We start from the raw sequence: 25,397 nt of genomic DNA, 5'->3' as shown, positions 1-25,397 counted from the left end.
TGAACCTCCTAACTCAGTCTTATTTGTATGTATTAATATTCTTGTTCTGGAAATAAAACTGTTTAAACATTCATCAATAATACTTTTCTCATAAGCGAACACCTCTCATAAGCGGACAAATTTGGCAGTCTCTTGGGTGTCCGTTTAAGAGAGAGCACACTGTACATCACAAGCGGCCATTGAAGCTAAATTTAAAATGTGACAAACACATCCATTAACATGCAGATTTGGAACAACTTGCTTCAGCCTTGCTTGCACTCCTCTTTTTGCTCCCATCATAACCGAGCAACTGTCGGCAGTGAAAGCAATAATTTTTTCAAGTGGTATTGAATGGTCTTTCAAAGATTTAATAATGGTATTATCTATCATCTTTGCTGTTGTTATCCACTGATCGCTGTCATGGCAAATGGTTCGCACTTCTTTTACAACTACTGGGATGTAAAGTAGTATGAGTATGATGTCGTTATCGCTGTTAACTACAGTGATCGCTCTCACAGTGTTCGGTGCTCACTTGCCTACCAGCTTTAGGTAATATTCACTAGATGGAGGACATCAGAAAGCAGAACCTTTAACGTGGGTGATCAGCAGTTATTACTGCTTAACTTATATATGTTTCCAACATCTGCTCCATGCAGCTCCTGCCTTGCACGATGCCACTTTCCTAAATGTTCTGATCCCAGCGACGGCAAACCCCCGGCGGGTTTTATCGCACCATGCTGCCAGGCCGCAAGCCCAACTACACCGGGTACCCCAATGCTTACCCAGGAACGTCCAGTCCCAGGGCCACAATAACATTTGCGTGCTGGCCTCCCTCAACTCAGGCGTAGTCACCCGTCACTTAACCCCAGAGTGACGACGTCTCCCGCTTTGCACTTCGGAATTCGTCAGTTAAACTGTAATGGGTTAACTGGGAAGATCACGGAGATAGTTAATTTCATGAAGCGGCATAACATCCGCATTGCAGCGATCCAAGAGACCAAACTCATAGCAGTATCTGCTCTGCAAACCTGCACTGGGTATAACGTCCACAGAAAAGATCGCGAGAGCAAATGATAATTAACTAATCCAATTGTCCACCTTTTCCCCTTCGACAGTAGTTTATAATACTCCTAACGACAGTATTTTGTAAAAATGTTTGAAAGCAGCTATGTGCTATAAAACGGCGCAAATATTTATCACGTCGTAATGGGTTAAAATACATGTTTTTTTCCTTCACACATCAATAATATACTTTCCTTAAATATTTCAAAAATACAACATTTGCAAAATTTTGCAAATGGACATCAGAAATTAGTTTTTCTGATCTCCCGAAAAGTTACAGAAAAACACATAACTGTTTTTGTGAGGGCAGCGACGATAAGAATTATTTAGAATAATTTTGTATAAATAGGAATACAATTTCTCCAATAAAATAAACAATTGGTTCGATATCAACGGACAAAAAAGATAGTTTTCTTTTATTTGGAATTGCCATTCTGTGTCCATTACACCTCTCTGTCGAATTTTGTTATTATAGCTTTAGCGGTTTTTGATTTATTATTAATAATATTTGTAAAAAAGATTTTATCACAAGTGGGCGATGCCACGCCCATTTTCAAAAAAAAAAAAACAAGAGTCTTAATATCAGTCCACACATCAAATCTTAACATTCTATATAAATTATTTACTAAATAATCAGGTTTTATGCGTTTTCCAAAAGGTTATATACGTAAAAAGTGGGCGTGGTTACTATCCGATTTCCCTCATTTTGAATACCGACTGGAGATAAGAGCCAAGGAACCCGTATGCCAAATTGCAATATTTTATTTTCAATATTTACTCAAGTTATCGTGTGTACCGGCAGATGGATGGACGGTTGAATGGGCATGGACAAATCTATTCCTTTTTGCATCCTCAGCATTTTGATACATGGAAGTCTATATTTATCCCGATTCGCTTATGCCCCTTATGTTACCAAAGTTAATACACTCTGTGTGCAAAGTAAATGCAGCTATTTCAAAATCATTAAAAAAAGATATTTCAGGGGAGTATTGGAGCCTACCTTTTTAAAATATCCAGGATGTCATTCCTTCTAATTATGACTGTGTGGTTATTTTCGCGACTGCGAACATTTCGCGATTTGTTCCGACTATTCAAAGACTATTTCCTGGACGGTCTCGGTACTCTTATCAAGATCATATATCATATATCGCATTAGTTTTATATCGTATTTTCTTTGGGCGGACTGAACCACGGGTATTGGCTAGTTTTACGAGTATGTGAAAGATGAACAGACGTTTAAATCCATAACAAAATAACATCTCATCAATACTTAAAGGAAAATCTTGATTGGGCTGACATGACTTATGTTGTAATTGTTTTTGGTCAAAATTTAGTGCACTGCTTCGAACTCTGATTTTGTAGCAGTGTACGGCGGAATATTATCAGCTAATTGAGTGTTCCCTTTGTTTGTTCACATGTCAACTTAATAACGCAATTCAACTTTGCAAATACATATGGGCAATTCCTTGGTAACGGGCCCAACATTCGCATACATTTCAACCTGCATAAAAGAGAACATGAGCAGCGGACTAAGTGGATATTACAAATATTTGAAGCAACAATTGTGGGTACCTTAAAAATATAAGTACATATACATATATGCCCATATATGATGAGGTTCGGACGCGGCCAGGTATAGAAGTAATTTTTTAATGCTTGTGAAAATATGCAACACTTAAAGAAGCTAAAGGGAGATTTTACATTCCTTAAGTGAGAGACAGAAATAAAGACCCAGTGCCCGTATATTTTCGAAATCAGAAATATCTCGCGTAAGGTTAGGAATGCGTCATAACGGATGCAATAATTTTTTCTCATAGAATTTGCGAGACATCAAGCTTTAGGTCTAGTAGAGTAAACAAAATCGCCATACCTGGAATTTCGAATACGCCCTCAAAATCCGGGCTAAGGGCCCAAAACCCCCTTTTCATAAGCGGAAACGTATAACTCTCCCTCTGTTTATTCTTCCATACATTTTTGGGTCATTAAATGTTAGTTTTATAGAAGAAATAGAACAAAATTACAAAATAAATCAAAAATTTAAAGGGGCCATATCTAATTTTGCGTTCAAAAGCTCACGAATATAATAAATCCATTGAAATTTAATACGAGTAAGATAATCCCATTTAACCATTTCTAGTCGAAAAATATACATATATATATTTTCAAGCAGATAAGATTCACAAGAAAAATGCAAGCGAGTTTGTACTTTTTCCTTTTGCGTCTTCATATGAAATTGTTGTTTAAACCAATAAAACCTACATTACTCTTTAAAATTCATATCTTGTTAATATAAAAACAGAATTTTGATTTTCCTCATGTAATCCTTTGTATATATAAATTAAAAAAGAGATACAACAATTCTAATTATCGTCATATTTTGTAATATTTCTCTAACATCTCCAAGAATAAATTAACAACAAATGGCCTCTTTCTGAAACATATAAGTTTTGTTCGTTGGCTAAATAAAAAAAAAGTTTTCGGCCAATATATGGATCAACTAATGGAGGAGAGTTAATGGACTGGACAAATTTTAGACGCCAATAAAAAATGTTACCCGAACTTCCCGGAAAAATTTTATTAAACAGACCTATTTAACATCTGAAAGTTTTTTTAATTTCAAGTCAACGTTTGCTTTCTACCAAAATAATAAGGATAAGGACAGGATCCACTTATCAAACCTCCGTTTTCCAAAGTTTTTTTAATGCTAAATAGTCTAGACAAAATTTTATTAAAAGCAAAATTATAGATCTGGGTATAAAAACAATATAAAGAAAGGACCTTATATTTTGTTAGTAAAACATCTAAATTTGCAAAATCGATGAGGCTTTTCTTTGAAATCATGTTTCTCTGTCCATGATGGGGGGAAGAATAAACTATTTGATTTCCACATCATACACATATTTGATCTTTAATCCCAAGTGATAGAAATAAAGTCTGACCACTTTTGATTTTGGTTCGTGATGGACATTTTTTGGGATTCGCCCATACATACATAAACAAACAAATTTTGTTTTGAAAAATTATAGCAAACTGCGTCTTTTCATCTCGCTAGAATATCTATATGTAGATATGTATGTACGTTTAATTTCTTATTTTGATAGAACAAAATATGTTTGTTCAGCTAATTAAAATAAAGATAAACAAAAGCAAAGTAAGGGATTTAGGTTTGGGTGTAACCGAATCTTATATACTCAGCGTGAGTTTGAGTTGTACAGTTCATTTCAGATAAATTAATTTTTCGAATTTTGTTACAAGGGATCTTTTTTTTTTTATGGAAGCTCTAGAAATGTTTTGTAATGTTTGATTGGAATAAAAAAAATGTCTCCTAATTTGCTCCTACAATAAAACTTGTTAAGCGAAATATCAGTGATACAAAACTATTTTTCGCTAAGATATAGCATATTATTCTAGTCTATGATCATTCTAAACATCTTTTGTATAAGAGTGGGCGTGGTCTGTAACCGATCCCGTCCAATTTTCCTAGAAATATTTTCTGCTATAAGGTAAATATATGTACCCAATCTTATTACGATCCTTCATTTTTTCTTCGAGTTATGGGTCCTGAAACATAGAAAATTATTTGGTAATAAAAGGGGCGGGACCCCGCCCATTTTCAAAAATTAAAACTTTTTCCTTTTTCTTGTTATAATTTCGCATGGAAAGCTGATTTTTGTAAAGATATAGCTTATTTTTTTCGTCCACGAACCTTTCAAAAATCTTTTATATAAAAAGGGGAGTGGTCCTTTTTGTTGTTGTTGTTGTAGCAGTGCTTCGCCCAATACAATGGGTGCGACCGATCACATTGTCATCAATGTTCTCTAACGGGAGTCCAAGGAAACTTGCTGTATCAGCATGGGTGGACCATAATGAGAGGGATGTTAGAGGCGTTGGTTCCACAATACAGTTAAAGAGATGGTTGGTGTCATGTGGGACACATTGCAAACAAGAGATATGTTTTGTATGTCGGGGTTGATTCTGGATAGGTAAGAGTTTAACCTGCATTCCTCCTCTGCTTGTTTTGGGTATTGTTCTTTGAGTACAGGATACACCGGGAAATTCTTGGCATAGGAGTCCGACGCCTGTTTGTGGAGTTCACTGAAGACCTGCTTGTGGTTTTAGCTTCATACGGCTGTGTTCTCAGGTGCGTTATTTCCTCATAATTCTTACAGAGATGACTCCGCCCAGAGGCTTAGGGCGGTGAAGGCTCATAAATCAGATGTCTGTGGGGATGCCCAGGTTTCTGGGTATTCAACAGGGACTGTTTGGTTAGCATTTCATTTCTCTCCCTTATGGGGAGTATTCTCGCCTTATTATGTAAATGGTGTTCTCGGACACAAGAAGACAACCCGTTGTGGTTTTGAGGGCGGTATTTTGGCAGGTCTGTAGCTTCTCCCAGTGAGTAGTCTTTAGGCTTGGTGACCATATCGGGGACGCGTAGCATGCAATCGGCTGGCCAATTGGTTGTAAGTGGTAATGAGCGGTTCTTTATCTTTACCCCAAGTACTACAAGCAAGAGATTTGAGGATTTTATTGCGGCTGCATGCTCACCAAAATATAGTTCCTGATCGAAAGTCACACCCAAGATTTTTGGGTGTAAGGCAGTCGGTAGCGTAGAGCCATTGACGTGGATGTTCAAAATGGTCGATATTTGGGACGTCCATGTTGTAAATAAGGTCGCAGATGATTTAGTCGGTTATAATGTCTGGTTTCGAGAAGCGAAAACAACTGGGCACATCATGGAGGTAGCCGTTTATTTTGTTGCAAATTGGGCCATGGACTGGGCCTGTGGCCATTATTGTGCAGTCATCGGCGTAGGAAATGATAGCGACTCCTTCTGGTGGCGAAGGTAGCCAGTGGGGATAGGACACCACCGTTTAATATTCTTGACTTTTGATGTTGCGTTCCTGAATTGCACCGATGCCTGCCGATCGGATAGATAATTTGCGGTCCACCTTTTAAGACTTGGAGGAAGGGTATACCCTTCAAAGTCTTGCAGTAACGTGCCATGGTTGACGGTATCAAAAGCTTTTGACAGGTCTAACACTCCGAGTACTGCCCTATGGTGGGGGTTTTGATTTAAACCACAATTTATTTGGGTGCTAATGGCATTTAGCGCGGTGGTTGTGCTATGTAGTTTTCAAAAGTCATGCTGATGATAGGCTAGTTGCAAATTTGCTATAAAGTAGGGGAGCAGAATGGCTTCAAGTGTGTTGGCTACTGGCGATAGGAGAGATATCGGGCGATAAGAATCTCCTATGTTAGCTGGCTCCTAGGCTTTAGTAGCGGGACCACTTGGCCATTTTCCATTTTTCGGGGATGACAAAGGTGGAAAGGGACAGATTGAAGACATGTGCTAAATATTTTAAACCCTCTTAACCTACGTTTTTAAGCATCCGCGTGGCTATGCCATGATAAAAATATTACCAGGTAAAACCATTTACTCTTCTTGGCGGCCATAATGGTTTTTTCATTTTTAAACACATTTTAAAATCACTCTCTTAAACTTTATAGAAATGCCAAACCAAAGAAAACACACAAAAATTGTTGGTTTGACATTTTTCACTTTTTTTAAATGCCAAAAAATAAAATGCTTATGAAGTAAGAGAAAAATTATTTCGAAAAGTTTTGAAATGCGTTTTTATGTATATGGCAAAACAATTAGTTACCAGTATAGTGGATGCCTCAACACGTCCTATTTTTGCAAAGGGACACAAGAAAAGGCCTTAATTAAGAAGCGAATGTTGGAGACCACCCCTATTGATTTTTCATCCATCCTTCTTCACTTGGTTGATACGTCTTTAATCCTTAAATATGCTGAAACTTCACTTTATAAGAGATCAGCAGTCTCAAGTGTCTTTGCGACTGCGGCAAAAAATTATCGTGGGGGTATGCTTTGGTTTGTTTTGATCCTTTTCCTCGCGGTTGGAAGATACATTTTTTAATTGGCGCTTAACCGTTTAGGAGATGCACGTCGTTGCGTGACAAGTCACTCCAGCTAAACCTGTTTCGCGATAACTGACGCCAACAGGGGGCACCAAGAAAGATCAAAGTCTTCCCCACCTGCTTCTCCGAACCCAGTGGAGATCTTCCCATAACTTGCCCACGCCAGCAAAAACGCTGTTGCTCTTCGCAGCTTAGCTAAACATCATCTTCCAGTTGGAGTATAATAGTTCGTGGAGGCTGAATTTACCGGCTGAGCGGTCAAAATCTGCCGCCGTGGTGTAGAGCTAGTGTGTTAGCATATCCATCAAAAATATGTAAGAAAATTTGTATAAATGGTATTAAATGACCCCCGGCATTACCTTGGCACCAAAAGTTCGTCCGCCTTAGCATATAAAGTTTTGGGTCGGCACAAAACATGTATTAGGTGAGCCAGTTCGTAGAAAAACGAATACACGATACGTAGCCTTCGAATTGGATGGACAGCTAGACCTTAATCGCCTCAGATATATATCACACCAAATTGTTATTATTAGTAGATATGTATCTCGTATGTACACCTTGGCGGTAAGTCGGGTTTTTCTTCTCGTCGCGCGGACGAAGATAAATTTCTAAACAATTTGTTGAAGAAAATTCCTCAGAAGAGGATCGCAGCCTGATGCTTCTTTTTGCGGGAAACCACAATACAATTCTTGAATTGAAAATTCTGTAATGCGGTTGACCGTTGATTCTCAGATTTCTTTCCCCCCAAAAATAGTCATTTCCACCAATAAAAAATTCGGTTTTGGGTAAAATATCATAATATTAATGTTAGAATGCAAAAATATATGGTAATTTATGCGGCAGCAAGCCACTGGTAGGTAACACGCGTTCAAAAATACCTAGAGAGGTGTCAAAAGACTCGTATTGACCGCGACAACAATAATCCGAAGGCGGAAAATAAACATTTTAGATCGTTCAAAATATATTAACGAAAACCCGAAAAATTACCCCGGAGTGCTCTGAATTTAGAATCTATAGTATTTTTGCGCAGAACACCTTTCTGCATTTGCGGCCTTTGGCTGAGCTTAAAAAAATTACCTTGGGTGGGTCCAACACCCGTTTGGAGACCAAAACTATATCCGCGCAAAACACTTATATTTTAAATTTTTTTGTGGGTGGTTTCAATTTCTTTTGCAAATATCTCCTGATAGACCCTCTTCCGGATTCGTCATCCTGGATCCAAAACGCGTCTTTTGATAACCCTCTTGATATTTTTGGACGTGTATTAAGTAAGAGTGTCATGCTGTCGTATAAATTACCAAATATATTACAGTTTGTTATATTTTTGTTACGAAAACAACCAAAATAAAAATGTGAGAGCAGTGAGAATTTTAAAATTTTTTTAAACGTCATTTTGGCTCTCACCGGTTTTACCTTGTAATATTTGTATCATGGGCTATGCCGTATGGGCCCACTGCTTTGGCTTTAGTTTTTAATTTATTTATCATTCTACAAATTAAACAATCAATCGGACCAAATATACACTTATTTTAAAGATATAATGTACGATATAAATAACATATGCAATATATTAAAATAATATTTAAACAGTATTTAATTAAACGCTTGACAATTTCAAATTCAAAACTTAGAAGTAAACAGAAGTTAAAACGTAGTAAATGAATTCTTGTAAGTATCTCAAAAAGACCTCACACAGAGTACTCATGATGGAGCTGTTTTCCCGGAAGGGGCACGCGAGAATTTATGAAATTGACAACAATAGAACAAATTAATAGTAGACAAAATTTAAACAGAATAAATTTGAGTATAGATATATAAAATATGTTTTTTAATACTAAAAAACGAGTAATAGGCGTCAAAATTTTTAAAGTGTTTATTAAAATCATGTCATAAACAGCGAAGTGGTTCGTGCATTTCATAATTCGATCTGCTTGTAGCTACAAAAATTGAAATAAAATGTCTAGATGGCCTACTTGGAACATTAAACTTGATTTCAGCAAGCAAAAATGGACTATTTATTGACCCTCTTATTAGTTTTACAATAAATAAGACGCCAAGCATCTCCCTGCGGCTCTGTAACGTGGGTAACTGTAATACTTTTAACCAGTTGCAGTAGAGGGGAAGATTTTTTGAGGGATCCCATGGTAAGTGCTTTAAAGCAAAAGGCAAAATTTTTTTCAGGACCGATTCCAGCTTGTCAGAATGAACCTGCTAACGCGGATTCCAAATTATTGAAGCGTATTCCAAAATAGGCCTGACCAACGATATAAAGAGAGTTTTTGTAACGTATGGGTGATTGAATTCTTTAGACCAACGTTTAACGAAAGCCAAAGTACCTTTAGCCCTATTCTCACAAGATTCAATATGAAATTTAAAATCCAGTTTTGGGTCCATTGTAACCCCTAAATCAATAAAGTTAGTGACTTCATTGATTAAATAATCGCCAATAGCATAATCGTGGGATTGGAAGGACTTCCTTGTAAAACGCATGAACTTACACTTCGGTAGTTTTAGTAACAAGGCGTTTACATTGTCTGTAAGGGATTTGTACTCATCTCACTTTCCTTTTTAAAAGTTTATGAAAGTGCGGTTTTCGGTGACGATGAAGTTGGCGGTTCGCTGAAACGAAATAAGTACAGGCGGGTGGTAAGATGCCAATGTTACCATCGACTGCCAGTTGAGGCAGTTTACGAGTCCTGCGTTCGCGATTGATATATCTGACAAACTGTGACAGCTTCATAACATACGAGTGGGGGCGTCTCCGTTTATTTTGCAGAACGTCGTTTCTTCTATTTGATCCGCCAACATCTCACCCCTGCTGTCCGCCTGCAGGTTTGAATGCCATAGATCGTGATGGGCTTTGAAGAACTGCAGAATTCTGAAGTGAAGTGGGGAGACGTCGTCACTCTAAGGGTAAGTGACGGGCGTTGTCCTTCACCGATTACGTTAATTTGTCTTCGAAGCATCATAGTAAAGGCAACTTCTCTAGCATGTCTTGAAATTCATCATTCCTACATATATATATATTTTGACTCGTGCTATGCCATTCCACATTGCTTCGTAACTTGAAGCTTCTTTTATTTCAGCTTGAAGCCGACTAATTGCTCACTACATGCTTTTGTTTATATTTGTGTTTATATATATTTATTTTGTTAATATATATATATATGTATTTATACAATTCGCTAACAAATACACATGATTATATGTTGTACACTTAGTATGTAAGTATTAATGTAAATATGTAATGTAGTACATAAGAATTATTTAGAATAATTTTGTATATATAGGAATACAATTTCTACAATATAATCAATAATTGGTTCGATATCAATGGCCAAACAAGTTAGTTTTTTTTATTTTGAATTGCCATTCTGTCTTCATTACATGGCGATCCTGCCTCGATTGTAATAAGCAGACTGTTATTTTTGAACGGTTTTATTTAGCTAGACTTGACAGGCTGGTTGGTTGGTTGGCTGGCTGGCACGAATTTTGTAATTGCAATTTTAGTAACTTCCCGAGAAGCTACAAGCTGGAAACTTGGAATATAGTGCAAAAGCCGATGACAATGCAATAATATGAAAAAAAATCGCTCCTAGGTGGCGCCAGGATCGAGATATTCACACAAATCGTATTTGTGATCCGATCTGGCTCATATTTGGAACACATAATACATACAAGAATAGAAAGCGACCTATGAAAAAATCTCCGCTAGGTGGCGTAAGGATCTAGATATCCACAAAAATCTTATTTGTGGTCCGATTTGGCTCATATTTGGAAAAATAATACACAGATGAATTGAAAGCGACATATGAAAAAAAATTGACGCTAGCTGGCGCAAGGATCGAGATATTCTAAAAAATCGTATTTGTGGTCTGATTTGGTTCAAATTTGGAACACATAATACATACAAGAATAGAAAGCGGCATATGAAAAAAATCGCCGCTAGGTGGCGCAATGATCGAAATATCCACAAAAATCGTATTTGTGGTCTGATTTGGTTCAAATTTGGAACACATAATACATACAAGAATAGAAAGCAACCTATGAAAACAAATCGCTGCTGGGTGGCACAAAGATCGAGATATTCAAAAAAGTCGTATTTGTGGTCCGATTTGGTCCATATTTGGAACACATAATACATACATGAATAGAAAGCGACCTATGATGTCCGATTTAACTCATATTTGGAACAAATATTACATACCGTCCGGTTCAAGTGACATCAAAATATTTTGGAGTTGGAGGAGGGACAAGCATACGTGGCGCAGAGTCGAGTAAAGTCTTTGGAAGGATTATGTATTCAGGCCTTATATTGTAACAAATTGTCAGGAAAGAGTCAGTGTAATAATGAGTCACTAAATGAACTAAATAGAATGAGAAATAATAGGCAATTAAATAAAGAATAAAAACTTGAAAATAAAATAATTTTAAAAAAATTTTAAGTTAAACGGTTTTATTGAAAACAATACTTACATGAAGTAATAATAATACTAAAAGCTAGAAAATAATTAGGTGGTCCTAGGTATTAGTTGATTTCAATAAAACCGTTTAACTTAAAAAATTTTTTTAACTATTTTATTACCCGTAGAAGACAGCTGAAATCCTGGCAGTGATCATTCAAAAAGGATCAAGTTGCTAAAATCCTGGCAATAATCATTTAAGAGGATCAAATTGCTGAAATCCTCCAGCAACGACACCGCCAGGGAAAACTGTACATGGTGGTCCCAATCAGATGACTATAAATAGGGCAAATATACCTGGCTTGCCTCATACTTTGTGTTTAATACATATTGTTATTTTTCTAGACTGGTCAACCACCAGTTTCAGCTACACCACCAACATCAAGTGCAGGCGGTGTTGCAGCTCCACACCAGCACACAGGTGAATAGAAAGTTCCACGCAATCGTGTCCAATGCCACGACAGTCTGGTCTAATGCAGTCACAATCCGGTCAAGTGCCACCTTAACACCATATGCACCAGCCATTTGGTGGCCATGAGAAACATGGTCCTCCAGGTATGCCGACCGCATCAACTGAACCAGGTGGGGCAATGACAACACATCCAGTTATACCAAGGTATATACCACAACAGCAACCGGGTTATGCAATGCCACGATAGCAGCAGCAACAACCTTCCCAGGCTGGCTATCTGCCAATGCCACAAAATCCGGGCTATCCACCACAACCTCACCATCCAGGTTATCCTCTACAACAACAAGGTGCACCACGTAGTTACATGGGTCAAATGATGCCACCAATACAACTTGGACAGACGCCAATGCTCAGTCAACCACCCAAGCCGGGTCAACCCCCAATACCCGGACACGTCCGGACGTCCTGGTTATAATGTATGCTAATACAAATAATAATTTACAAATTTGCTGATGATTATTTTTGTGTTATTTTCTTTAGCAACCACCTGCACCTGTTACTGGTATATATCAACAGCCGCAACAGTATGATCAAGCCCAACGCCGTTTAGATCCCGATCAGATGCCAAATCCGATAAGCGTTATCATTGAAAATAAAAATAGCGCTGGTGGTGCTTTTATTACTAATGAACAGGGTTTATTACCACCATTGGTGACCACAAAATATGTGGTAGAAGATCAGGGTAACTCCTCGCCACGTTACGTTAGGTATCGATAATCGAAATTAATGTTTTGTTTGGCAATTACATTGATCTTTCTTCTCTGCAGGTCGTCTTTGTATTGCATACCTGCAACAGCTGATTTATTAAAAACAACAGCTTTGTCCATTACACTTACCGTCTCACCAATGGCACGCACGGTTGAGGGTGAATATGAGCCACCCATTGTAAATTTTGGTGAATTGGGTGCAATTAGATGTAATCGTTGCAAGGCTCATATGCAACTTGTAGATGCTGGTCGTCGTTTCCAATGTCTAATGTGTAAAGTAACAAGAGATGGTAAAAAAAAATCTTTCACTTTTACTTGTGTTCATTGATCCATATTTTTTCTCAACAGTGCCAACTGCATATTTCCAACATTTGGGCCACACCGGACAGCGTGTCGATAAATATGAACGTCCTGAACTTGTATTGGGTACAAGAGTATTTGTGTAAAAAATGTTTGGGTACCGATAGCTCTCAAGGTATACCTCAACTCATATCCAACATCAATGCCTCGCATTCAATTGTGGACGCTGTACGCACTATATTGGGTTCACGTAGTATTGACAAGCATATTGTTGATTCCAGTGGTAAGGCCACAATTTCAAATGATGGGGCAACCATTATGAAACTATTGGATATTGTGAATCCAGCCGTAAAACTCTAGGAGACATCGCCAAATATCAAAATGCTGAGGTAAGTTTTTCGTTATATTAGAATGTGTAGAATAAAAATGTTTCTCTCATCAGGTCGGCGATGGCACCACTTCAGTAGTATTTTAAGCATGTGAAATCTTAAAACAAGTTAAGCCATATGTTGAGGAAGGCGTGCATGCAGGTATCATCATTAAAGCTATACGTAAAGCATTACAATTATCCATGATAAAATATGACACGGCTGTACATGTCGAAGCGCCAATCAAAGGAACAACAAAGTGCTTTATGGGAAAAATGCTCTGCGACAGCAACGTCCTCCAATGTCCAAGAGTATCAGAAAATTGTTGATGCTGAATGGCGTCTACTGTACAATAAACTAGCTAAGTAAGGCGCCAATGTTGTGTTTTCTAAACTACCAATTGATGTTGCTACACAGTATTTTGCAGATCGTGATATGTTCTGTGCTGTTCATGTACCAGAAGATTGGAAACGTAGAATGAAAGCTTGTGGTGGTGCTGTTATGACTACAGCTAATGATATTAATTCAAGTGTTTTGGGTCAATGTGATTACTTTGAAGAACGTCAGGTTGGTGGTGAGCGTTTCAACATTTTCCAAGGTTTGATAGTGGGTTTGACATTAATTTCATTTTTATAGTTTATAATTATTTAAAGGTTGCGTTAATGCTAGAACATGTACATTGCTTTTACGTGGCGGTGCCGAACAATTTTTGGAAGAAACTGAGCTTCGTTACATCATCCTATAATGATTGTGCGGCGTACAATTAAACATGATTCTGTTGTTGCTGGTAAGTCAAAATACAAATTGAAAAAAATTTCTAATCTTAAATTGAAGAAAAAACTATAAAATTTGTGTCAGTGAAATGATAATTATTGCTTTTGGTTGTAGTTTTGAGGCATCGTCTTCGAGTGCCTTCTGGTCGTATATGCCGTTTCTTTTGCCAACGACCTGTAAGGCGTTAAACTGATCAGCTGTTTCAACAGGGGTGGAGCATAATGAAAGGGGTGTTAGAGGCGTTGGTTCCACATTACAATTAAAGAGATGGTTGGTGTCATGTGGGGACACATTGCAAGCGGGGCATACATTTTGTATGTCGGGGTTGATTCTGGATAGGTAAGAGTTTAACCTGTTACATTATCCAGAACGAAGTTGAGCTAGAGTGACTCGCTTTTCCCTGGGGAGTATTTGGTCCTCTTCCTCAAGTTTTGGGTACTGGATTCACCGGGCAATTCCTAGCATAAAAGTACGACGCCTGTTTGTGGAGTTCACTGAGGACCTGCTTGTGTTTTTTGCTTCATACGGCTGAGTTCTCAGGTGTCGTATTTCCTCATAATGCTTACGGAGATTACTCTTTAAGCCCCTAAGCGGTGTTGGATCAACAATCAGATTTCTCTTGGGATGCCCAGGTTTCTGGGTATTCTACAGAAACTGTTTGGTTAGCATTTCATTTCTTTCCCTTATTGGGAGTTTTCGCGCTTCATTGTGCAAGTGGTGTTCCGAGGACATAAGAAGGCAGCCCGTAGCGGTTTTGGGGGCAGCATTTTGGCAGGCCTGTATTTTCTTCCAGTGAGTAACCTTTAGGCTTGGCGACCATATCGGGGACGCGTACCATGCAAACGTCTATTTATATTTACCCCAAGTACTGCCGATTTATCGAATTATATTAAATATTTGTTACAGCTCTGGATTTTCGCTACAATTACTAGTGCATGCTCTCCAAGATGTAGATCCTGATCGAAAGTCACACCCAAAATTTTAAGGTGTAAGACAGTCGGTAGGGTAATGTCATATGGTCGACATTTCGCGCGGCCATGTTTTAAATAAGGTCACCGATGATTTGGTTGGTGACAATATCAGGTTTCACGAGGCGACAAAACTGGAGAGATTGGAGAGACAACTGTTTTTTTTTTATTACAAAGCTCATCGATGTAGGAAACAATAGCATAGGCGTAGAAGCAATAGTGACTCCTGGTGGTAAAGGTAGCTATTGATATGTAGAAGTTAAGCAGAAGTTTGAATATGAGTTTTTTTAAGTTATTGCAAAAAAAAGCGTTGAGGATTTTTATTATCTTACCAGGTACCTTCATACATGTTTCTAAGAATGAAGAATAAAACCTATTCAAACTCAGTTTTGACCAGGACAAAGCCGCTGAGACTTCGCTATACTTTAATATACAATACGTTATGCGGCAGTTACCCACCGACGTGTGCCGTACATAAGGACGTTTGTCGTACGAAGCACGTTTGACCGAACTCTCAAGCCCGTAGGAATCAATGTGTGCGTCTGTGTACATGTACATAAGATATTTGTGTGTGTATTGTTTACAGATAAGCACTGTTGCCATTGACCATTTTGCATGTATGCTTATGGAAACATCAACTTTTTCCAATTTAATTTTTGATATTGTAAAAGGCCGGAATACTATTAAATAAGTATAAATAGATTAAATATTTATAATCAGCACTTTTACATAATTATTTCGAATTATTTTCACAATTTTTCAAACTTTAATTAGGCGTTTTTGCATAAAATTGCAAACGGTCAAAAATTAGCGCACAAAAGTTTACTAGGCAACTCTGTCTAGTGAGAGAGCGATCAGCTGACACGTTCTTACGGAAAAAATCAAACTTGTTTTGATTTCTACGTTCCGGGCTACGTACGTACGGGCGTTGCACGTCGGTGAGTTTTCGTTTACATTGCACACTCATAAGATAGGTCGTGTCAGCTGACACGTTTTTTCTACGTACGTTCGTGAGTAACCACGGCTTTACCCCATTTTAGCACAACAATCATTTTTTGATTTTATTAAATTTTATAAAATGTTTCTTCCTCCACAGTTCCATTTCGGTATAGGATGGTAAATATGGCTTTCGCATTTTCTCCATCAATAACTGTGACAAGGTGGAAGAAATCTATGCGCGTAAATCGCAACATATTATCTTGGTCGAGCGTTTCTTCAATAGCTCTCTAGTGGTGATGGAACAGCAGAGAAACCCAACTTTTTACAAATGTTACACTTCAAAAAGAATCAAAATATCTGCCATTTCGTCTACGGCTCAAATACCCACAGTATATGAATGAATCGAACGCACCTAATTGTCTGCCTAACGGATAGTATACATATTCATCAAATCGAAAATATTGCACCAAACGAACTGGGTCTGAATACTGAAACAGTACACATATTCAAAATCGATGAGAAGGCTGTGATGATGGTATAGGGTGAGTTGTTGAATAACATACGAAAACCACTTTAACCCATCTATATATTTGCATTACAGCTAAAGCTTTACAAACAGCAAAAATTGCTGGCTCCAAGCAATTGGAAAAGGCAGTGAATCATTCATCACACTGTATGGATGGTGCTAAGTTAGAAACTGCTGTTGTAACTGCAGCCACCGACACAACGGTCATCTCTACTTCGCCGAGTAGCGGCTCGCCCGACTATCTATCGAAGACAGTATAATCATATATTTTGCCAACACAGGTTAGCGATGTGCTTGCACAGGAAAAGATTTCAATTGGAAAACCAAAAATTAAGAGAGTTTATGTTATTATTAAAGTACTTTCTTTTCTTTATATCAACTGTATTAATTTAAGTTGCAATTTCATGTGCATATATAATAAGGGATGTCGTGATACAATTGCTGCCGGAATTAGATTTAAAACCAATCAATACTCCTGCTAAGGGTTGGAGAATTATTGCTTGAATGATTAGATTTAGAACAATAATAAGTCTGACTCAATTACTAGTCGTACATTTTTAAGTTCATCAATTACGACAGCAATCGGATTCCACGACACCTTTGAATATTCTTGATCTGAAAAAAGAGTAAACCCAATCTGACACAAATCACCTCTTCGTCGACTTTAAAGCCGCCTTCGACAGCACGAAAAGGAGCTGCCTATATGCCGCTATGTCTGAATTTGGTTTCCCCGCAAAACTTATACGGCTGTGCAAAATGACGTTGAGCAACACCATCAGCTCAGTCGGAATTGGGAAGGACCTCTCCGAGCCGTTCGAAACTAAACGAGGTTTCAGACAGGGTGACCCCCTATCGTGCGATTTCTTTAATTTGATGCTGGAGAAAATTATACTAGCTGCAGAACTTAACCGCACTGGAACAATATACTATAAAAGCGTGCAATTACTGGCATATGCTGATGACATTGATATCATCGGCCTAAACACCCGCGCTGTTAGTTCTGCTTACTCCAAGCTGGAAAAAGAAGCGGTAAAGATGGGTTTGATGGTGAATGAGGACAAAACGAAGTACCTGCTGTCATCGAGCAAAGAGTCAGCGCATAGGCGCCTTGGCAACCACGCTACTGTTGGCAGCCATAATTTCGAAATAGTAAAAGACTTCGTTTATTTGGGAACCAGCATCAACATTAGCAACAACATCAGCACTGAAATCCAGCGAAGAATCAATCTTGCCAATAAATGCTACTTTGGACTAGGTAGGCAATTGAAAAGTAAAGTCCTCTCTCGGCGAACGAAAATCATACTCTACAAGTCACTTATCGTACCCGTCCTGCTATATGGGGCAGAAGCATGGACCATGACAACAGCAGATGAAGCGGCTTTGGGAGTGTTCGAGAGAAAAGTTCTTCGAAAGATTTATGGACCTCTACGCGTTGGCGAGTACCGAAGAAGATTTAATGATGAGCTGTACGAGCTATACGCAGACATCAACATAGTCCAGCGAATTAAAACGCAGCGGCTGCGCTGGCTAGGCCATGTTATGCGAATGAAAGATGATGCTCCGGCCAAGAAAGTGTTTCTATCGGAACCCGCCTATGGAAGCAGAGGTAGAGGGCGGCCCCCACTCCGTTGGAAGGACCAGGTGGAAAACGATTTAAACTCCCTTGGTGTGACCAATTGGCGCCGGTTGGCGGAGCGAAGGAGCGACTGGCGCGCCTTGTTGGACGGCCATAACTGTTTAGACGGTTAAGCGCCAATTAAGTAAGTAAGTAAGTAAGTAATCTGAATTTCTACTAAGCTTTAAGTTGTAGATTATTCAAATAATTGGAGTTTTTTCTAAAGCTTAAAATTATTTTCTGCTCGCTTTAAAAAGATTTCAATTGGAAAACAAAAACCAATTAATATAATAAGGTATGACGTGATCCTATTGCTGTCGGAATTAGACTTGAAACCAATCAATAATCCTGCTAAGAGTTGCAGAATTATTGCTTGAATTAAATATTCTTGATCTGAAAAAGGAGTAAACCTAATCTGAATTTCTACTAAGCTTTAAGTTGTAGATTATTCAAATAATTGGAGTTTTTTCTAAAGCTTAAAATTATTTTCTGCTCGCTTAGAAAAGATTTCAATTGGAAAACAAAAACCAATTAAGCGAGTTTATTTATTATTAAAGTACTTACTTCCTTTTTATATGAACTGTATTAAATTAAGTTCCAATTTCATGTACATATTTAATAATATTGAAAATAATAATTATTGAAAATTCAATTTTGTTGGTTCATATTTTATTCATATGGCTGCTTCAGGTGTAGTAAATCGGCAGGTAAAATTCAAGTTATATGGCGGTTATATAAATGGTAAAATCGCAGTAAACTTTATTGTCAAAAAACTCGAAAATGTAGAGTGAAATGACTGAAGAAATGAGCGCCATTTGACGAGCATTGTGCCGTGTGTGAGCAGAACAGTGCTATGCTCACATCCTATAAGTGGAAACGAAACGGAAAATTTGGTCACAAAAGTTCATCACGCCCATGCAAACGTGACTATGAATATAACCGCTGCAGAAAGTCACAATGACTAGTCAAATGACGTGAAGCGTTTTTGCAGGGTACTAATGTACTACCAAAGGTACTTTTCTACTACAATTTTCACTGAAGTGGGTTGTATTATTCCCCGTTTTCCTTACTTCGTAAAAGCAACCCGTTCAGATTTTTCAATTTGGGAGTGTCAGAGCTCTGTCATTATTGGAAAACAAACCACTAGTGATTGAATTATGATACGAAATATATTTAACAAGAAAGGTGTCTAAGTTCGGGTGTAACCGAACATTATATACTATATAGCGTGAACTTCAATTGCACATTTCATTTGCGATAAATTACTTTTCTACATAATACCACCCGTTTAAAATAAATGTCTCCACATGTCCCTTTACAATATCACTTGATAAGTGAAATATCTTTGATTCAAACCTTTTTATACTCAGTTGAGCAGAGCTCACAGAGTATATTAAGTTTGATTGGATAACGGTTGGTTGTACATATATAAAGGAATCGAGATAGATATAGACTTCCATATATCAAAATAATCAGGATCGAAAAAAAATTTGATTGAGCCATGTCCGTCCGTCCGTCCGTCCGTCCGTTAACACGATAACTTGAGTAAATTTTGAGGTAACTTGATGAAATTTGGTACGTAGGTTCCTGAGCACTCATCTCAGATCGCTATTTAAAATGAACGATATCGGACTATAACCACGCCCACTTTTTCGATATCGAAAATTTCGTAAAACCGAAAAAGTGCGATAATTCATTACCAAAGCCAGATAAAGCGACGAAACTTGGTAGATGAGTTGAATTTATGACGCAGAATAGAAAATTAGTAAAATTTTGGACAATGGGCGTGGCACCGCCCACTTTTAAAAGAAGGTAATTTATAATTTTTGCAAGCTGTAATTTGTCAGTCGTTGAAGATATCATGATGAAATTTGGCAGGAACGTTACTCCTATTACTATATGTACGCCTAATAAAAATTAGCAAAATCGGAGAAGGACCACGCCCACTTTTAAAAAAAATTTTTTTTAAAGTAAAATTTTAACAAAAAATTTAATATCTTTACAGTATATAAGTAAATTATGTCAACATTCAACTCCAGTAATGACATGGTGCAACAAAATACAAAAATAAAAGAAAATTTCAAAATGGGCGTGGCTCCGCCCTTTTTCATTTAATTTGTCTAGGATACTTTTAACGCCATAAGTCGAACAAAAATTAACCAATCCTTTTGAAATTTGGTAGGGGCATAGATTTTATGATGTTAACTGTTTTCTGTGAAAACGGGCGAAATCGGTTTATGCCACTCCCAGTTTTTATACACAGTCGTTCGTCTGTCTTTCCGCATGGCCGTTAACACGATAACTTGAGCAAAAATCGACATATCTTTAATGAACTTAGTTTACGTACTTACTTGAACTCACTTTATTTTGGTATGAAAAATGAACGAAATCCGACAATGACCCGCCCACTTTTTCGATATCGAAAATTACGAAAAATGAAAAAAATGCCATAATTCTATACCAAATACGAAAGAAGGGATGAAACATGGTGAGGTAATTGGATTGGTTTATTGACACGAAATATAACTTTAGAAAAAACTTTATAAAATGGTTGTGACACCTACCATATTAAGTAGAAGAAAATGAAAAAGTTCCGCAGGGCGAAATAAAAAACCCTTAAAATCTTGGCAGGTATTACATATATAAATAAATTAGCGGTATCCAACAGATGATGTTCTGTGTCACCCTGGTCCTCATTAATACCTTTAATTTGATACCCATATCGTACAAACACATTTTAGGGTCACCCCTGGTCCACCTTTATGGCGATATCTCGAAACGGCGTCCACTTATGGAACTAAGGATTACTCCCTTTTAAAATACTCATTAACACCTTTCTTTTGATACCCATATTGTACAAACAAATTCTAGAGTCACCCCTGGTCCACCTTTATGGCAATATCTCGAAACGGCGTCCACCTATGGAACTAAGGGTTACTCCCTTTCAAAATACTCATTAACACCTTTCATTTGATACCCATATCGTACAAACGCATTCTAGAGTCAACCTGATCCACCTTTATGGCTATATCCCTAAATGGCGTCCACCTATAGAACTTTGGCCCACTCCCTCATAAAATACTCTTTAATGCCTTTCATTTTATATACATGTCATACAAACACATTCCAGGGTTTCCCTCGGTTCATTTCCCTACATGGTTATTTTCCCTTATGTTGTCACCATAGCTCTCAACTGAGTATGTAATGTTCGGTTACACCCGAACTTAACCTTCCTTACTTGTTTTTACTAAGTTATAGCTTATTATTCTAGTCTACGACCCTTTTAAACTTGTTTTATATCTAAGTTGCCGTGGTCTTTAACCGCTCCTATCCATTATTAAAATAAAAAATTAAAATAACTGAAAGGCGCGATAACCTCCGAAGAGATTTAAGGCCGAGCTTCTCTTCCTATTTGCGTCGTTCTCCTGTTAATTTTTCCTACAAATTGGCGGAACGGGACCTACTTGTTTTATGCCGACTTCGAACGCCATCTGCAAGGCAGATGAGTTTTCACTGAGAGCTTTTCATGGCAGAAATACACTCGGAGTGATTGTCAACACTGCCGAGGGGCGACCCCGCTTCGAAAAATTTTCTTCTAATTGAAAAAACTTGTTCTACAGCTCCTTTGCTGTAGCTACCGGGAATGCTCGCTCGGACGGCAATGCTGGTGATGTTGACGACGGTGACGAGGGTGGCGCTCGGGGCTTCCGGAAAAGCGTGGAACGCAATCAAATTTCTTGCACAACTTGTGTGAACTGTTTTTCTTCCGTAGATGTCTGCAGTACGCTGATGTCCACTAGTTAGGGTTATTTCGCACGGCGTTCTTATTAACTTTCACAAAGTTGATGAAAAAAAGGCGCGTATTTAAACTACAAACTTCAAGCTCGGTTTATTAAACTTTATAAATATAATTGATAGAAAAATCGGATTTTAATTCAAACAGGCGGGTTTTGTTCTTTTTGGCGAACCGGGAGGATTAACAACCCATGGTTCAACTATATACAGGTTGGCTCATCTGTAAAGCAACAAAATATGTCTGTTCAAATTATCAAAATCTGTGTATTTTTGTTGGTGCGAATGGTATGGAATGGAAACATAAAACTTAGCAGTTTTTGTATGTGTACGTAAAATGTTGCCAATGTGTTGGTTTCATTTTGAGTTTGCCATCTCCTTTTGACAATCCCTTCGACCATGCAATGACATAAATAAAATCAGCTGATGAGATAAGCCAACCTGTACATAATTGAACCATGTAACAACCCGAATCGAATTCAATTTATATGTAAGAAAAAAGATATAATATAAAAATGTCAACATGACTGACAGCTGATGCTCGTTCAGGCGAGCGAGTAGCGCACGCGTTGCCAACCACGCATTTAAAGTTTGGGTGTGTTACCGTGGTGTGGTGATTAGGGTTATTAATTCACAGGGTACAAATTCAATAAAAGGTGCGTGCGCTAATCGCTCGCTTGAACACTTGTTTCTATAATTTTGATGTAGCCTTGACCGTGGCGTGAACCCAGGGTCTTCGTGGTGGGCGGAGCACGCTACCATCACACCACGGCGGCCACCCCGTCCATTTTTACTACAAATATTTTCTGCTATAAGGAAAATATGTGTAGACAATTTTGTTACGATCCGTTAATTTTTCTTCGAGTTATGGCTCCGAAACATAGAAAATTGCTTAGTCATAAAAGGGGCGGTGCCACACCCATTTTCAAATATTTTAGTGTTTTCCAATTTAATGTTGTAATTCAATTTAAAAAGTAAAATTCTATCGATACAAAGCTCTTTTTTGCTAAGATATAGCTTTTTATTTTCGTCAAAAATCTTTTATATAAAAGTGGGCGTGGTCCTTAACCGATTTCGTTAATTTTTCTTCAAAACATTCCTTATAGTAAAGGCAACCTCTCTGTCGAATTCTGTTACGATAGGTATAACTATTTTTGATTTATACTTAATAATATTTGTAAAACTGATTTTATCACAAGTGGGCGGTGCCACGCCCATTTTAAACAATTTTTTCATATTTTTATCTAAAGTCTCAATATCAGTCCACACGTCAAATTTCAACATTCTAGACGTATTATTTACTAAATAATCAGGTTTTTTGTGTTTTCCAAAATGTTATATATATAAAAAGTGGGCGTGGTTATCATCCGATTTCGCTCATTTTCAATACCAATCTATAATGGGTCCAGATAAGCCCGTGTATCAAATTTGGTGATTTGGATATTTACTCAAGTTATCGTGTTAACGGACGGACGAACGGACATGGCTCAATCAAATTTATTTTCGATACTGATGATTTTAGTATATGGAGTCTATATCTATCTCGATTCCTTTATACCTGTATAACAAACCGTTATCCAATCAAAGTTATAATACCCTGTCTACAAGTACAGCTGGGTATAAAAAGGAGAGAAAATTTGTAGCATAATATAAATAAAAGCAACCTAATTGTTGGGGATAAAATTGACCTAGGACAATTCTCTACCAGGCTTATGAAAAAAGCTGGCAATCTATGACTTGTAAAAATACAGTTTTCCTTAGGAGATGAATTGTTTAAAAATAATTATACTCTAGTGGACAAATTTAAGAAAATAGGTACCAAAGTTGTCAAAAATTTAACAATTCCATTAACTCCAGAAGTTATGCAGATGACTAATGTTGAAAAAATTTAAGAAATTCTTCATAAATATCATAACGACCCTGTTTTTGGTGGCCTCCCAGAAATAAATCGCATGACTAACAAAATAAGACAAAAATTCTACTGGAAAAATATTGTTACGAATATTAGCAAAACTAAAGGGTGCTGCCGTCTCTAAGCCGATGCTAAGCAGTGACGTGAATGCACATCAATAATTCAATCATTATGTATCTACATAAACGAAACAATAACTGCGTCTACATATATGTACCATGTACGTATACGAGCAGCGGAGAGTCAATGCACTAACACATGCATATATCTGAGATACTCCTATAAGTATGCAATGAGAAAAACTATAAAATTGTGCAATTGTAGTTACAGCTGAGAAGTTTGAGAGCTACTGGACTAGTAGATTCTGAAAGCGCCTAGAAGATGTATAAAATTGTGTAATTTTAGTTATAGCTGAGAAGTTTGAGAGCTCATGGATAATGCTAGTAGATTCTAAAAAATGCGAACGAAGAAACCAAAGAGTATAAAAGGCGACAGATGTAGAGGCGCTGTAATTCAGTTTGATTTGAGCTGTCAAGCAGTTTCAATTAAGCGCTATCTAGCGAGCTATATCAGTATTATTTTGAAAAGTAGAGTTTCATTTAAGCTATCAGTTTGGTTATTAAGCTATTCGTTGCACAGTTTGAGTGTTATTGTGAAGTATTTTAATAAAGGCCATTTTTCCATTATTCAATATTGGAGTTATTTATTCAACAGTTTAGCGATACGAACCTAGCAAAAGGATAAATAAGAGGATTTGCAGTAAATTCGTTACAATTGGTGTCAGAAGAGGAATCTAATATCTAATATTATATTTTAAATGGGAAAGTTTGGATGTTTGGATGTTTAGATGTTTGGATGTTTGGATGTTTGAATGTTTGGATGTTTGGATGTTTGTCCAGACGTTTGTCTTTGTGACTCAATCACACAAGAACGCCTAGACCGATTTGGATGAAATTTTGCACACATATTGAAAAGGGGCGTGGCCCCCGCCCCCTAGGAACGGTTATAATTTAATTATTATATTTTTTCGTCTTTGCGACTGAATCACGCCAGAATGGCTACACGGATTTTGATGAAATTTGGGACACAGACAATAGTCTACTAGCGAAATTTTTTTCGAACATGGAAAGGGGGTGGGGTTCCCACGAACCCTTCGAACAATTACTTTTTAATTATTTTTACACCGTATAACTTTACGTATACGGGCCTTCACCAATTTTACAGACTCAATGGGTCAAATAAATCGAGGGCTTACAAAATGAGCAGTGACACCCTCCGCCCCCCTCTCCCCCTTCTCTCCTCCTCTGGTGTAAAATCTATAAATTGTTATAACTCAATATACATTTTTTCCTAAATCAACAGTTTTTGGTATCTGGTACATACAGATCGAGATCTAAACAATTTTGGAAAAATGATCAGTGGTCCTCTCCTTCTCCTCCCGCCATCCGCTCTCCTTCAATTGTTTTTATTAGCACGCTTTTATTAGCTTTACCTGTATGTTTCTATGTAACTTCTCATTCGCTCCAATGCGCCTGCTGCCTTATTAACATGGTTTTATAATTAGCTTCACTTTATTT

General features: G+C 37.5%; 1 protein-coding gene and 1 long non-coding RNA gene across 2 annotated transcripts; both read left to right on the top strand.

Moving 5' to 3' along the window:
- Positions 1-11,959: 11,959 nt before the first annotated feature.
- LOC137241834 (protein transport protein Sec24C-like) lies at positions 11,960-13,495 on the top strand. The gene is made up of 6 exons (XM_067769215.1): positions 11,960-12,063; positions 12,260-12,335; positions 12,400-12,626; positions 12,687-12,903; positions 12,975-13,315; positions 13,369-13,495. Exons 1-5 carry the CDS (start codon positions 11,960-11,962, stop codon positions 13,284-13,286), a joined length of 936 nt encoding a protein of 311 aa, XP_067625316.1. The 3' UTR covers positions 13,287-13,315; positions 13,369-13,495.
- A 461-nt stretch (positions 13,496-13,956) lies between these two features.
- On the top strand, positions 13,957-16,896 carry LOC137242693 (uncharacterized). Its single transcript, XR_010950341.1, has 3 exons — positions 13,957-14,081; positions 16,133-16,517; positions 16,577-16,896. It is a non-coding gene; the product is annotated as an uncharacterized lncRNA (long non-coding RNA).
- The last annotated feature ends 8,501 nt before the right edge of the window (positions 16,897-25,397 follow it).

The sequence above is a fragment of the Eurosta solidaginis genome, chromosome 2 (genome assembly GCF_040869045.1).
Source record: "Eurosta solidaginis isolate ZX-2024a chromosome 2, ASM4086904v1, whole genome shotgun sequence".
Taxonomy (NCBI): Eukaryota; Metazoa; Arthropoda; class Insecta; order Diptera; family Tephritidae; genus Eurosta; species Eurosta solidaginis.
This window is presented reverse-complemented; position numbering and strand designations above follow the sequence as displayed.

Excerpts from the sequence above, each read along its gene's own strand:
- LOC137241834 (XM_067769215.1), top strand. The coding sequence starts at position 11,960 with ATGCACCAGCCATTTGGTGGCCATGAGAAACATGGTCCTCCAGGTATG. Across the intron at positions 12,627-12,686 it reads TCCTCGCCACGTTACGTTAG|GTCGTCTTTGTATTGCATAC; the intron begins GTATCGATAATC and ends TCTTCTCTGCAG. Across the intron at positions 12,904-12,974 it reads TCCAATGTCTAATGTGTAAA|TGCCAACTGCATATTTCCAA; the intron begins GTAACAAGAGAT and ends TTTTCTCAACAG.